The 15,894-nt window shown below is 37.9% G+C and overlaps 2 protein-coding genes across 5 annotated transcripts; both read left to right on the top strand.

The window, feature by feature from the left end:
- The first annotated feature begins 1,160 nt into the window (after window positions 1-1,160).
- LOC113067422 (uncharacterized) lies at window positions 1,161-7,926 on the top strand. 3 transcript variants are annotated; one of them, XM_026239831.1, is made up of 12 exons: window positions 1,161-1,464; window positions 5,215-5,517; window positions 5,610-5,669; window positions 5,764-5,814; window positions 5,919-5,990; window positions 6,094-6,171; window positions 6,272-6,333; window positions 6,376-6,412; window positions 6,496-6,579; window positions 6,721-6,941; window positions 7,109-7,268; window positions 7,373-7,926. In XM_026239831.1, the coding sequence occupies exons 2-12, from the start codon at window positions 5,232-5,234 to the stop codon at window positions 7,516-7,518; spliced, it is 1,257 nt and encodes a 418-aa protein (XP_026095616.1). In that variant the 5' UTR covers window positions 1,161-1,464; window positions 5,215-5,231; the 3' UTR covers window positions 7,519-7,926. The 3 variants fall into 3 exon arrangements, with proteins under 3 accessions (XP_026095616.1, XP_026095615.1, XP_026095617.1); XM_026239830.1 differs by having other exon boundaries at window positions 6,272-6,412; XM_026239832.1 differs by lacking the exon at window positions 6,094-6,171 and having other exon boundaries at window positions 6,272-6,412.
- A 982-nt stretch (window positions 7,927-8,908) lies between these two features.
- On the top strand, window positions 8,909-13,873 carry LOC113067470 (cold shock domain-containing protein C2-like). 2 transcript variants are annotated; one of them, XM_026239891.1, is made up of 4 exons: window positions 8,909-9,146; window positions 10,987-11,221; window positions 11,997-12,119; window positions 12,404-13,873. In XM_026239891.1, exons 2-4 carry the CDS (start codon window positions 11,043-11,045, stop codon window positions 12,564-12,566), a joined length of 465 nt encoding a protein of 154 aa, XP_026095676.1. In that variant the 5' UTR covers window positions 8,909-9,146; window positions 10,987-11,042; the 3' UTR covers window positions 12,567-13,873. The 2 variants fall into 2 exon arrangements, with proteins under 2 accessions (XP_026095676.1, XP_026095675.1); XM_026239890.1 differs by lacking the exon at window positions 8,909-9,146 and having other exon boundaries at window positions 10,605-11,221.
- Window positions 13,874-15,894: the final 2,021 nt, after the last annotated feature.

The raw sequence follows: 15,894 nt of genomic DNA, 5'->3' as shown, positions 1-15,894 counted from the left end.
GTATTTACATTATATACAGTATATATATACACATGTAAGACTGCTAAACCTTTTTTTATTTAGAATGTCTCTATTTTAAGTTATGGTATTTTCCCTCCATCATAATAAATAATAAAAATAATCATAAACAAATAAGGACACTTGCTTTGCACCTACCCAGCTAGCAAAAAATATCCGCACGGCTTCTTTTTGCCGCCGGCCCTAAGCTGTCGGCTATAGGTGCGTCCCGCTGGCGGGGATGAAACGTTTGCCGCCGAATACGTCACTCCCATTTCTTGCGAGATGCCGCCGGCGAAAAGCCGGCGGGCCGACTGCTTCATTTTCTTTGGCGGTTGCCTCCGTCTAATGGACCGCGGCCGGCTGGCGGCAAGCCGCTTTGAAATGCAAGGATTTCTACTAAAATCGACCAGCAGCCAAGGCTATGTTTAGCATGTTGGGAGTTAGAATGGAAGTGGAACTGACAGCATTTTAACTACTTTTCACATCTGAAGCGATTATAAAATCATAATAGCCTATATGTGAATTAAATCCCATATTATTATTATTATTATTTTTTTTTTTTAGGGTTTATTCTTGACTCTTGATTCCATGATAAGGTACGGTTTAGGAAATTACATTTAAATTACTTTGAAACTCTGAAGCGATAGAGTAGCCTAATAGGCTATATGTAAAATTATTTTATGCACTTAGGTGAAAATTGTTTACATTTCTTTGATTTATGCACAATTGAGACATGCATAAACCAAAAATAATTCCTTTTGTAAAACTTACTTGGCAATAAATATCTTTCTGATTCTGATTAGGTTTTAAAATAGATATTTAATTCATGGTATGAACAATTTAGCTGAATAAATTGATGAAGTTAGACTTTTCACTAATGCCTGGCTACATCAGTGAACAGTGAAAGACATCTGCAACATGGCCAAAATCTTGGGTAGGTCTATACTTTATAATTTTTTATTAATTTGCAACCATGGTAATAGCCTATCATAAACAGGAAAATCTCTGTTTTGACCTGATCAGAAGGATAAACTAAAATCTAAAAGCTCCTCTGGTTTCACAGCTGCACTGGCAGATTTATGAAATATTTAGAAATATTTCGTCTTTCTGCCATTCCAGGAAATGTCATTTTATGTCTTTCATTTTTTTCCAACCTCGATTTTTTTTTTTTTTTTTTTTTTTGACTTTTTACATGTATAAGGGATTAATTTGCAATTGCGACCTGTACAAATGTTTAAGACAGTAAAACACTTAAAAAAATGTAAACACATTATAAATGTTAGAAAGTATAGGTTTTCACCATTGCTGTGTTCAGGATTTTTTTTTGGGCGGAGCTAAAACGGTGGCTCGATGACGCACTGGAGCCACTGAGCTCCTGGCCCCTCCCCAAACAACATAACTAGAGCACACATTCGCGTCAGTTCGCCGTTCAATCGCGAGTTTCTGTGGACTACCATCGTTTAAGTAAGTACATGTTTCCTTAACGCAATATTATGTTTACATTGTTTTTAGTTTATCTTTGTAAAATCTGTAGTCATCTTTGTTCATGCCTTACTAGTCAAGCTAAAGTAAGGCTAAAGTAAGTTAGCCTTGTTTACAAAGTTGCCGCCATGTTACAATTAAAGGAACACTCCACCGTTTTTTGAAATAGGGCTTATTCACATTATTTCCTACATTTAGATAGGTGGGCAAATGCATTTTTGTGTCAGTGCATGCATTGTTTTAGTTTGACTGGGTCGGCGTTAGCTTAGCTTAGCACAATGAATGGAATCCTTTGTTGCCAGCTAGCATGGCCTGAGTAAAACACCGTCAAGCCAGCCGCGAGTGAAATTTATATGCGCGTGTATTAGTTGCGATCGCTCAACAGCCTGAGGACGTGAGGATGAGAGCCAACATGAACTGGTGGTGTGAATGTGGGGGAATATGCCAATCTATGCCGACGGAAATAGAGTGTCTGTGCTGTAGAGAGTTGATGACCAGGCTCAACACGTCAGATCAAGATGGGTCATTCTCACGAAACAGTTGAAACGCCATGTCACTAGTGATTTTAGACATTAAACATGCAATTTAGTAATATATAAAACCACCATAATAAAGACAATACTGTTCTCTACCTAGCACAAATAGTAATTTCAAAATAGGAATTCATTATTTTTGCATTTTATTGCATTTTCTGCTGAAATTCTCATTACCGCAATGCGTCCAGCTGTATCTTACCTTATGTTATGTTGTAATTTAAACAAATTACAATTAAAATATTCTGAAAAAAGTAAATGGATATGCTTCTATAATTTTTCACATGACAGAAAAATGACAGACTGAATATTCATGTATAATAATAATGATACAATAGTGGAAATATAAAGTGTCCATGACTAATGTTCTCATCCTCCGCAATATTTTTTGAGGGTCATTTACGCACACAAATCTTTTAAAATATAAATCTTGATTTTAAATTAAGCAACACATGAGGCAGAACCTTCAAAATACCAACAAGGTAGGCAGATATCTTCATATTGTTCAAGTTAAAAGTGTAAAATTCTCTTGTCAGAACGTGTACACGACAAATTGATTATCATCACCGAAACGGGTAGTTTTCCAAATTTAGAAAAATATTAGATTACAAATTTTCTATGAAAATATACTTCATTAATGACTGATTATATACACAGAGTAAAAATTTAGCTAAATTATCATGGCTTCTCTGTTGTTAGCAAAACATGCTAAGACACCTCATCCTCCGCAACACCATTTTCACTCACCGCAACAATTTAAGGCCAGTTGCGGTAGAGAGAACCTCTTTTTCGGTAATGAGAATTTAATCATACAGACTATTGTTAAATATATATAATGAGTTATTAAATTAAATATTGTTTAAAAACAAAACAAAAAAGCTTAAGCAAAGGCTAGGGTGACCAATTTCAGAGAAAACGTTTATACCAACCCACCAAACCCCAGGAAGGAGAGCGACATTATGGGTTAGAGGTTACAGCAGGAGTAGTTATCAAAAATTGTTGGGAAGCCTACACAAATATTGGTGCATCTATCATTATGAGGACTTTCTATAAGTGTAATGATTTTTATACTGAGCAACAGAACTTGATGAGCAGAAGAGGCTTTAAAAAAACTTTTTTTTATTTTTTATTATTGATGCTAAACTTTTGAATGGCAGTGTATTTAAATATGGAAAAATGCAGCATTTTAAATTCTAATTCAAAAACAATTATTATAGAATGGTTAGGGTTAAATTGAATGAGAACATCTTTAAGGAAAAAATAAAAATATATTGTGAATCATCTTTTTAGGAATGAGCGATTTTGGAAAAACTTTAGGTTCACACTTGGGTATACTCTTTACCAGAACCAACTCTTTCAGTAGAAAGAAATAAATCCACTTGAGTTATCAAAGACTACATTCCCACTGTCAATGACTATTAATAAATAGTTATTACATAATTATATGATTATTACATAAAATATAAAATAAAATAAGAAACATTATTTTGTAATAATGTATTGTGAATAATTTTTTAATAATAAAACTAAAATTACAAAACTAATAATAGTCTTCTTTGTTTTCTAACATTACACTATTAAGTATTTATTTTTGCGGAAAACCACAGGGTGCCCTTTAAACTGCTTCTCATAAAACCTATTCATAAAGCAGCTGTGACAGAATTTTACTAAGGAATGGGGAGAAATCTTAAGCTAAGAGAAAGAGTGAGGATGACCTTTTTGGTATGGATGATGTCAGCATGATTACTAACTACACCCACAGTGATTGGCTGATAAGGGATGGGTCTCTGTCAGTTATTTTATAATATAAATATTGTCGAATGAGATATCATGTTGCCATAATCAAATAAAGATTTCAAAATAAAAATGTTGCAATATTCAAAGTTTGAACTAGAGTGTCACTAATTTAACAAGCATATGTTCAGCTAATTGTCAGCTTCTACATCTCTGCATCTTATAAATAATTGTTATATGTATAAGCAGCCTTTTAAATAACGGACTAGAATTATTATGGCTGATATGACAGTAAGATTTAGTACAAAGGTAAAAGAAATCCAAACTGGATTGCTGTGGAAACAGCCATTTTAGGATTGTTTAGGATTTGGTCTTTGTGATTTAGGTGTCCTCTTGACTACCACTAACTTTTCACAGATTTAAGAGCTGATTTTTACATAAAAACACTTTATGAAGTACTCGAAGATGAGGCGAAGAGTCCTAAAGATGTGGAGTTAGGAGCAACATTTAGTTTCACTTAAAATATTTTGTGAAAATGGCCCCTGGTGTTTATACCCTATGGTATCTAGTTATGAAGCACTGCAAAATAATTTATGCCAATATTATCTAATTTATTTTCTACATTAAATATTATTTGTTTGACTATACCACATACTTAATATGCCTATTATCATTACCGAAATCATGAACCTCTTTTTCGTAACCTATGTATCATTACCGCAACATGTGTTCTTTTAAGATTTATTTAAGAAATTGAAAAATAGTAGTCTGCTTTTAAATGTATGTGCAGAATCTATACATTATGTTCTTTCAGGTTTGCAACATCATTTTGAAAATATTTCAGTTTTCACTGAAAAAAAAATAAAAAAATTGGCTGCAAAATGCAGCAGGTGTTGCGGTAATGAGAGAAATAATTGAAAATCACATAAAAATGTTATTATAAAAATATATTTTATTCCAGAGTTTCAAGTAACTGTGCATGACTGTTAATAAACCATTTTTAAAAATGTGAAAATGTATTATTTTTCCCCACATCGCTGGACTTTTCAGAGTGTTACGGTAATGAGATTTTTGAGGACATGTTTTTGAAAATATGTTAAAAAAGTTGTTAAATTGTCAGTAAAACTTTTTTAAGTTTATGGTCACTGACACTTCAGACCCGACTCTTAATGCTTAAAAAGAAAATTTGTTGATACAAATTTTTTTTTAAATGTCATATATGAAATCTTTGAAACTACAATTTCGTGAGAATCACCCAGATGAGCGTGCCCGAAGTTGTGTCACATCTACAGAGGATTTCACGGTGCTGATCTATTCTGCAGTACTCGATTTTTTTTCCGGTGTGACAAAGTGAACAGGTAAATGGTTCTGACTTACGCATTTGATTTTCCTGCATTTCATCTGTGTATTTTCTTTGTCTGTTTATGGTGGATAACTGACTTTCATTCATTATTCCCTGCTCTAGAATGTTGGCAAGAGGCGATGAGATATTTGGTGCGCTTCCAAACAGGTTCTAGCGTTGAAACGACGGACGATGACAAGAAGAGAAAGAGAATCTCAAATTCCAAGTACAGACCCCAGGCCTCTTCTGATGAAGAGGAGTCTAGTCTTCCAGATGCACCAGCAGTGCTGTCGTTTGGACAACCTCTTTTGAGCTTTGAAAACATTGTTCCTGGTAACAAGGTTTCAGTGCTGCCCGATGCTCCAGAAGTTGCATCGATTCCAGAAAACCAGGAAAATGTTGTGCCATCTGTAGACTTCAGAGGTGGTATGTAAAACTGCTGTGATGCTTGATTTGTGATCCTGCCACTAAACTATACCCTTTGTTAGATTTTCAAATTTCTGTTTCCTCTTTCTCAGAACCAGGTTTCTCCCCAGAAATTCAGACTCCACTTCACAGAGCCAAGAGTTTGAGTACAAGTAAGTGATGTTATTTGTGACGTTTTTTTGTCTTGGAAACTATTGCTTCTATTTAAGATAAGGAATCCTTTAATCATAATCTGTTTTTCATTAGGACACTTGACTGGTTACTCGCCGCAGCAGTTTCTGGATGAAAGGTGTCGAGGTGTGTTGTACATTCCATTAGCATTGCACAGTTCAATTATAGTTTCATTACTGAATATGCAATACTCTGCACTGAAGTTAAAGCTGTTATGTTTGCTCTTCCAGCTCGTCAAGTACTAAGCTTTACACCCCCAGCAGCAAATTTACCCTGGCAGCATATGGGTGAAAACGCTGGAGGTATGTAATATGTTGCGCTAAACTAAGTGTTCCATTTTAAGTCCAATTCATTAAATGTATGCAATAACTTCAAACATATTTTTACGTCAATGATTATCAATAGGAGAAAGTCATCGCTCTGTAATTGGCCCTTGGACTCCCCTGGCATCTCGTGTACAGCATGAAGTTTTCAGCTATGAAGGTATATTTTAGGCCTATGTCTTAGTGTCCAGTGTTTTAAAAGTATTGAAAATAGTGCCTTTAGGTGTTTTTTTTTGTTGTTGTTTTGTTTTTTAATGTAGATTTCCAGAGACTCCAGAATGAAAAACAAGCCGTGATGGAGGAGAACCAAGCCCTTAGGGAGGAGAACCAAGCCCTGAGGGAGGAGAACCAAGCTCTGAGGGAGGAGAACCAAGCTCTGAGGGAAAGCACTGCACGAGCAGGTAAGAACATGCACAAAAAAGTCAAACTTAGGAAAGAGTATGTGATGTATGTACAAAATTACCATATGCCTTTCATTTTGTAGCTTCGGATGACAGCGGCTCACTTCAAGAGCAGGTGAAGCAAGTTGGGACAATGTTGAAGACGTTTGCTCGCACTGGGCAATCAGGTACAACTTGCAAACAACACCTGTGGTTGTTGGTTTAATTCCCACTGGGGCCAACTATACATGTAGTAGACCTAGATATAAATGTCATAGTTTAGTAGTTGAGGGACCAGGACTGACTATTATTTTATTTAACCCCTGTAGGTGCAGATCAGACCTTAATGCTGCGACGTCTTGGAGAGTTTGGCGATGTTGTGCGTAGCATGGACAACAAAATGGACACTATGCTGCAACATTTCAGTGCCAATGTGTCTGTTGGAGAGTTATCCCTGCCAGGGGATCTGTTACTCCCCCTAGACACCCAGGAAGATTTGGCGTTGCTTGACAACAGTTTGAGGCAGGATAAAGAGCTCCAGGAACGATTTGTAAGTGTGCTGATTTCGTTTATAACTCCATAGGGTAATGTAAAAAGTAGAATTAAGATTGTACACTGCATATTCTACAGTCTGAATCCATAGCCTGTCACATTTTATATTTATGTATGATAAGCTTCAGAGAAATGTAATTTGTAACACTTTTTTTGGATTTTCAGCTTCGGTTTTTGGCAATCAAATGTGGGAGGGACCTAAAGACAACCGTCTGGCGGATGCTTCAAAGTATCTTCTCTAATCACCTTTCCATCAATACAACCTGGACTGGAGTTGGGGATAAAGCATGTTTTAGAGACATGTTCCTGAAGACCATTGTTCAAAGTAAGTTGGATGTAAAAAAAAAAAAAAAAAAAAAAAAATATGTTTAGTAGATGTGTATGGCATTATGCCATTCAAATGGAATGACAGATCTGTATTTTCTACAGGAGCCATCCGGAAGAACCCGGCAACACAGGATGCCACTGATGAGGCCATCCAGGTTAACGTTACGCGTTACCTGAAAGGAGCATCTGACCGTGAAGGCGGAAAAAGGCGCCGCACAGCTGAGAGGGACCCACAGCCGACCCCTTAAACCTAGGCTGACTACTGACATCCCAGCATCACTGACAACTGGAACCCTTTCTTTATCCTGCAGTCAGTAACATCAAGACCCCTAAAGAAGCCAGAAGTGTCAGACTGCACTCCCCAATCCACACTGTTCACTGTGGATATTATCATAGTGCTTAACTTATTATATTGTTAAATATAGCTTGTAAATCCTTGTGCCACAGGTCAGCATTGCAGTTATATCTGTTCTACTACTTTTTTTACCTCAGTATTTTTTATATATATTTGAAGATGTTTATCACAGATACAAGAGACATCTTGTACCCCAGGTCAGCAATGCCATTATAATGGTCTATTCTACTCCAGAGCTTTATTCTAAATTATTACCACTTATCTTATTGTTAGAAATGGCTTGTAAATGTGATGTTATACCTGAATTTTTTTTGGTGTCCTGCACATTCTTTGGTACCAGATATACTCATTACTTATGTTTACTGGTAATTCTTTTCATGCCAGAGCTGACCTCTTTATATTATTAACAATTATTGTAAGTGTTATAATTTGCTTGTAAGCTAAGGCTGTTTTTTTTTTTTTTAACAATTTAATTGGAAACCTGCGTGTGTGTGTGTGTGTGTGTGTGTGTATTTATTTTATTTTTTTTCTCTTTTTTTCTGTTATTTATATTTCAGGGATCTGACATCATGTTTCAATGACAGTTACTGTACTTTGAAATGTGGAATTAAAACGTCAATTGAAATTTGTCTGGTTTGATCAATCATTATTCTTGATAAACTGCATAATATATATATAATATATATATAAATAAATAAATAAGCAAGCGGCGACCGATCGCTCGAAAATAGCGTTTGCCTCCGACGGGCCGCGGAAGGGTCGCCTTTGATATAACGGCGGCGGGACGGCGGTTGGCCCGCGGGCCGGCCGCGGAACGAAGGCGGTAGGAAGGCGGCTGCCGCTTCTAAAAAGCGGCTGCCGCCGGCGGTGCACCGTCAAACGTGTTTGCGATTACGCTATTCTGACGCTTCTACTGCCGCCGGAGCGCCGCCGGCGGTCCGCCGACTCATTGCTATCTGGGTAAACATTCAAATAATGTGTATTGATATGTTAACTTTTGTCATGTTTTATGACAGAATTTCTGTCCCCACATTGTTATGATAACCATCGTGTTATAATTAGAGTATTACTTGCATTCACATAAATGTATATATGTACATTTGAAGTGAATCAAAAAAAACGCATCAGAGTTGTCCTAAGAACAACGTTGATGAAAGGTTTTGATCCACTCAAGTGTTGACTACTATAGTCTATAATAGATGATACTACTGGGGTTGTATGTATTGCAGGCTGACTGCTGTTTACATAATCTCTCGACACGAGACAGTCTAGTGATGGGAGTGACTCATCTGAACGGCTTCAGTGCGTCATCTTCGGGATTCGGTGATGCATGAACATTGAACAAGCGCGTGGGTTCTCCCGGTAAAAGCGTGCTTACGGGGATCTCCTCCAGCACACGAGCTCCTCACTGCGGGTTTGCACCATAGTCTGTAAGAACCAGACCCTAGCCTGTATTTCATCTTAACGTTACATAACGGCGATCGACAGGACCGGAGCATCTGTCAACTCCACACAGCGGCTGTAAGTTTCTGCATTTGATCCATTTATTTGTTATTTCAGTTTTTTATACTTGTAATGTCTGTACTATAAATAAGCGAATATGTAATCTAAAACAATGTTAAAATGATTATGCGTGATCCCGTCGCACCGCGCTTTTGTTGATGTCCGCTCGTTTTTCAAAACTTAGCGCGCCTTCCTACACTGCATTTATTATAAGCGTTGATTGTGTATAAATAAAGGCACAGATGACGCCTCTAGAGAGATGCTGTCCAGTAAGTCAGCGGAGGAGATTGCGTCAGGAACATTCTGGAAGCGGCTGATGCTGCTGAGCGCGAGATCAAAGGAACCGCATCTTCGAACCATCAAGCGTTCCTCAACACAAACCTGACGTGTAAGAGTTCGGCGCCAGTTCTATTCATTTTGCCGCGGTTCTTTTTTTTTTTTTTTTTTTTTTTGAGTCAAAACAATCGTGTGAAAAAGTGTAAACAGCTTTACTGTCGCTTGTTCTTGTACGTGATTGCGTCATTGTCATTTTGGTTCGCTTTTGGTCAAATGTATGCTATCACTGAATGCAGATCATATCGTAGATCTACTATATATTTTTTGTGCTGTCATTATATGAGAAATTTTATTCCATAAGCGGTGATGCCAAAGTTATTTCATAATGGCAGAACCAGCATCAGCTCCGACGTCACGAGGCCAGATTTCGCGTCCAACATTCATTTCAAACGCGTGAACCCTACAGAGACTATCAACCTAAAATACATCTGACACCTGATGTAGCATACTGTTAGGTCAGAATGAACATTGCTTGCAACTTCAATCCAACTTTATAAACTCAAAAAAGAAATTATTAAAAAAACATCTGATAACCTGTTTAATCTCGGTTTGTTTGTAGCTGCAGCATAAGGTCAACTAAGCAGTGCATTGTGGGACATTATCTTAGGCAAGGCTGCAAAAAAATAAATAAACAACAACAACAATAATAATAGTACAAATAGAACCCACCACATAAATTATATTGGTTTCTACTAGGCTACAAATACAATTAAAAACAAAACCATAAACCTTTAGTCATTAAAACCATCAAAAGGTATTTCATAGTGTTTTTTGTTGTTGTTGTTGTTGTTGTTGTTGTTGTTTTTTGGCCATATTCCATTAGGATTTAGTGGTTGTAACAAGCCACCAATAGAAGGCGACAGTAGAGTCCCAGAGAGTCTCTTACACTTCCCATTATACCAATACAAGTCCAATTTTCAGGGGCGTCGGACTGGGGGTAAAACCAGTACTGATTACCAGGGCCCCAAAGGAAGAGAGGGCCCTTGAAAAGTCTGGAATATATATTTTTACAAATTGTGATGGTTTCTGTTGTTTTCATCAGTGTTGTACACAATACACATCAGTTGCACATAAATAGGTTTGTGCGCTATCCTTTTAATGAAATATACATCTGACGGCCAGCAGGCCTACAAGAGAAGTACAGTTCAGTCTGATCGCAGAACGGCTCCTTGTGTTCTGGAAGGCTTCTCTGAACACAATACGGGCTTTTGTGCGCGAGGAACCGGGCACGCAGCACTCGCGCCCCGGGCGCCAACCGTCTTGAATGTAAACTCACACAAACTAACACACACACATAGGCTACACAGAGGCTTTGTGAAGCACAGACTAATGCCAGTGCAGAAGCTGCTTTACTGCACGTCGCTCCTCACTGCACAATCTGTGCCACTGCAAATAAAAACAGATCAAAGTGCGTGCACGGAGCATTCGTCAATAAACACACCGCACAGCGTGCGTCAGAGGGAGCTGCAGCTGGCACTAATAACGCGCTGGATGTGATGGGAGTTTATTGTTTCTCCCACAGGTAACCTCGTCTTCCGCGAGCATCCGGAGCTCAGAGAGCAAACCGACGCAGTGAGCATGGCGGAACCGGAGCTGTCGCCCGCGGCGGACCCGTCTCTGCGATCCCCGCGCTCGGCCCCGCTGTCCCTGTCGTTCCCGTTCCTGAGAGAAGGCAGCCGTGTTTGGGAACGAGCCGCACTGCAGCCCGGGGAGTTACCGAGTCCCCTGCCCACCAAACGCACGCGCACTTACTCCGCGTAAGTACGTTCTGGGAACCTTCTTGGGACGTAAATAGAACGTTCCCTTTAGGTTCCCCGAATGTTCCCCTAACGGTACCTAAAGGGAACGTTCTATTTTCGTCAAGAAAGAAAGAACTAAAAATTGTTAGCTGGGAGAAAGGGTGAAAGATCCCCCTGAACAGATTTCGCAATGGGTTCACTATTGACAACACACCACAGATATCTTTTGTGAATGCACATTTAAACTTACAGTCATGCATTGGATGCTTTCAGAAGTACGTTTGTTATCTGGGGATCGAATCCACGACCTTGTGTTGCAAGCGCCACACCCTCCAGTTGATTTCCAGAGAACAAATGTTTAAAAAACCTTTTAACTCATTAAGTTATACAAATGTTATTTCTGAATGTTCTCAGAACATTCAAAACTTCAAGTTTTTAAAGGTTTAAACAAGTATGTGTATGTTAGATTAAACGTTAATGTTCAACTTTAGCATTTTGCAAACATGACGTGGCTCTTGAATATTCTCTGAGCCATCTGAAACAAGTAACTTAAAATCTAAAATGTTAAAATAAACTGTTAGATGAACATTGTATAAATGATCTTTAACATTTAGATATTTAAGCCCAGGTCCTTCAGAACAGATGTTCTGTTACTGGAATACGTTTGTTCGTTACTGAGAGAAACTTGCCAAAGTTCTAAAGTGTTTCCCGTTAGTGGAACTGACAGGAACTAGCTATTCTGAAGCCTTCAAGTAAATCTGTGTGAATCTGGTCTCTGTGTGTCTGTCTGCAGGACTGTTCGTGCAAACGCAGGTCCCGTCTTTAAGGGCGTGTGTAAAAACTTCTCGCGGTCGAAGGGTCACGGCTACATCAGACCAGCTCACGGTGGAGAGGACATCTTCGTACACATCTCAGAGTGAGTCAGAGTTCAGACGCTGTGATCTTCTGCTTTCACTGTCGTCACAATCAGCTCCACCTCACACTTCAACACCAAGAGGAAAAATAGAAGGAAAGATAATAATAACAACAACCCTACAAAACAATCTGATATTTGAACTAGCTGTGCTGTTGAAGATAATGTGAGGTTTGTGTTCTGATGAAGACTCACAGTCAGATGTTGTCAGATGCAGCAGCCTCATATCTCTAATCTCAAACTGTCTTGTGTTGGTGTAAACCCTCGTCCCTCTCTCTCTCTGGCAGTATTGAAGGAGAGTATGTCCCTGTGGAGGGAGACGAGGTCACATACAAGGTCTGTCCAGTCCCACCCAAGAACCTGAAGGTCCAGGCCGTGGAGGTGATCATCACGCACCTCAAACCAGGAACCAAACACGAGACCTGGTCGGGCCAGATCATCAGCTCCTAGGATCCAGTCGGAGCAGGACTGCAGGGGGGGGGATGCAGAAGAGCATCATGGGAAGGCTTTTTGAAAGTAGGAGGCAGAGAATGTTGAGTTCAGCAGAACGAGCAACGTTACAGGAACATCAGACCTGAAACAGACTCTGCGCAAGTATTTATTTCACACGTCCATGTGGTTTGAAACGTCTCTGAATATACGTCACATTCGTAACAGAAGTTTGCGTAGTGCTTGTTTGTGCTTCGACGAGTCGCGAGAAACTGTGAAATCATGGTTGAACATCCTCAAACTGGACTGGGAAAGAATCAAACGCATTGATTCGGAGGCACACGCTACACTTGTGGCTGTTATTTTTTTTATGCATTAATGTTAAATGGATGGAAATATGGTAATAGGAGTGGATCTCACAAAAACCTGTCCAGATCATAACATATTCACAGTTATATTCACCCCAAAATCAAAATGGAAAAATTAAATGATGTCCTCCATAAAATTATCAGGACAATTAAACACATTTCCCCCAAAATTAATAACACTGCAGGGAAAAAAAAAATCTTAGTTAAACTGTAAAACATTAAATATCATAATTGTTTTAGTTGTACTGGCTCCATTCAGTTAGATGTATTTTATTCATGCACTTTACAGATTTGAATTTAAAAATCATGGGAATCAATACTGAGAATAAAAATAATGTCTAAAAATGTTGATAAAAAAAAAACAGTACAGCATTCAGTGTTTTGTCTAAAAAAGTAATGAACATTTTTGAGGGTAGATGCTTTATTCTCATAAAAGTCACAATGCAAAAAAAAATAAAAATCTTAATGTCCTAAAGTCAACCTTAATTTTCATTAAACGAAATCTTTTCCATCAGAGTTCAGGGTGAAGTATGACTCAGATGTGATCTTGGCAGGTTCTGTGATATATGCTGGAACTGATGCATCATGAACTAATATTGCACTTGAAACCCCAAATATAAACTGCCAAACTGACTTCTTCTCCCAGAACTCTTTCTCGGGAGCTTTTCAGGGCAAAAAGCAGCATTTTGTAGACAGCTGAAGAATAACAGTCGGCTTGCAAATCCATTTAAACAGCAGTAGTACTAGTGACGCTAAAGATCTCGTGTTGTTTTTGCTGTATGTGTTGTTCATTGTGTGATCAGAGATCCAGTCACGTGAAGAACGGTTTGTGTTGTTGGTTTGGTCACGTGATCAGTAGCATGTTCTTCAGTTTGTCATCAGATTTCTATGCTTCTGAATCTCACTTGGGCTTCAACTGATGTTTGTTTTTAAATGTTTTTTATTTTTATTTTCAGCACTTTCTAGAGGTCAGATCACTGTGGTCAACATCATCACCGTGTGCTCTTTGCAGTACTAATAAAATTAATTCATGATGTACACATTTGTAGGCTCTTACTGCAAAGCCTGTTATTAATCATAAAAGTAGGCTAATTGTTGCATGGCAATATTGCATTCGTTATAACACCTAACATACACCTTAAGCATTGATAAACAGACCAGACTCTAGTACAATTCATTAAGAAAAAACGTGTATTTAAAAACATAATAATAATAAACAGACACATTCATGGTTCATCACAAGGCATATCAGCATTTGCATTTACACTGATTTTTTTTTCTTTCAAATTCGTGAAAATAACATTCCTGTTTCAGTTTGTGAGTGAAGTGATACAACTTTACTTTCTTTTAAGAGTGACAGAAAAAACACATTCAATGAATGAGTTTGCTTAAAAAGGTCACATGATTTCTTTAATATGGCACGGTTTACATCAGCTGTGTAATTTTTGGATATGAATCAATTCAAGTTAAAGTGCATTTATGCAATCAGATATAAAGCAACATTCATAGCACGAGATCAATCGGACTATTGATTCTGAATTAGAAATACTTGAGATCCAGTTAAACGTCTCACAATGCCCTGGAAATCTGTGAGATCAGCGCCGTGTTTTCAGGAGTGTTTCAGCGCCGACGCTGACTCTGGCTGGAATGATTCACACATAAATATCACATAAAAGAGAGCGATTCCACATATCAATCAACTATTTTAACACGGTGTCAAATCTGATGAGGTTTTATCATTTCCGGCAATCTCATATCCTCTACACTATATACTATACAACAAACACTTAAATATGCAGAGCTGTCATAATCTTGTAAATATCTCGGAGTCCAGTCCAAGAGTACAGACGGGGATGAACAATCCACATTCAATTAAACACAGACATCTCACATCTCAAATCACCTGCAAACAGTAATAAGATCAAGAGAAGTAGAACAAACTTGAACTCAACATGGAAGCGACCGCTCTTTTGATCCTCACTGTTAAAGATCGCTTGGTCTGGAAAACATCTGCTGTTTATAAACATCTGACAGACATCTTTAAGATCTCAGTTTTACATGCATTCTAATCATAAACATCTTAAAGACATCTTACAGACATCTGAAAGGAAACGTCATAGATGTGCAGATGAGCAAACACTCTAAAAAATACATACTTCAATAAGCTATTTCACCAAACAAGGCCGTAACCTCTGCAGAACTGATTAAGAATCAGATATGGCCAGATTTGTCTTTTTAGTTTCTGATATTCTTGATTGCTGCTCACCTGCACTTTATTGCTCTGTTTATGACAGGTTTCATTTGTTTCTGCCTATAAAGGCGCTCATCAATGTGAAATATTTGAGATGGGCCAATCAAATAAAAGGAGGCAACGTTTGCGGTTCAAAGAAGCTGAAGCGAAAATTCCAGTGCTATGCTTAAGTTTTAATGGTTGAAGAATGTGAGGTAAGATGTAGGTTATAGCTAAACGTTTAATATCCGACAGAAATGCTAATGACCAACATAATGTCCAGGTATGAAAACTACTCAACGTTTTGTCACACTTTCGACGGTAAAGATATCATATAGTCGTTGTGATTCCTGTAATGTTTGTTATTGTCAATGCGGCAAGACAATATTTAATGAGCATATTAGAGTGGAAGTGCGAATATTTTAAAAGTAAAACATTTAAAATGCATGATTTTACCATAAATTGTACAATATTTCTATTATTCACCTAATTCCTTTTTAAAAATGTAATCATTTAATTCATTTAACTAAATTAGCACCGTTATGTGAAAGCGCACACTGGGTAAACAAACACACAACACTTACTAAAAACTGATTGCTAATGTTACTTTGGTTAAAAAAAAAGCCAGAGTTAAATAAGGCTGGCTTCCATGTTTTAAGTTCACAGTTTTGAGCCGTCAAACCCTGCATTGTGTCAACCATCAACATTTCTGGAGTGAGTCCTGTTTCCTGTGAATCAGTCATTATTTTAT

Source organism: Carassius auratus, linkage group LG28B (assembly GCF_003368295.1).
Source record: "Carassius auratus strain Wakin linkage group LG28B, ASM336829v1, whole genome shotgun sequence".
NCBI lineage: Eukaryota > Metazoa > Chordata > Actinopteri > Cypriniformes > Cyprinidae > Carassius > Carassius auratus.
Note: the sequence above shows the minus strand (reverse complement) of the source record. Positions and strands in the feature narration are given on the sequence as shown.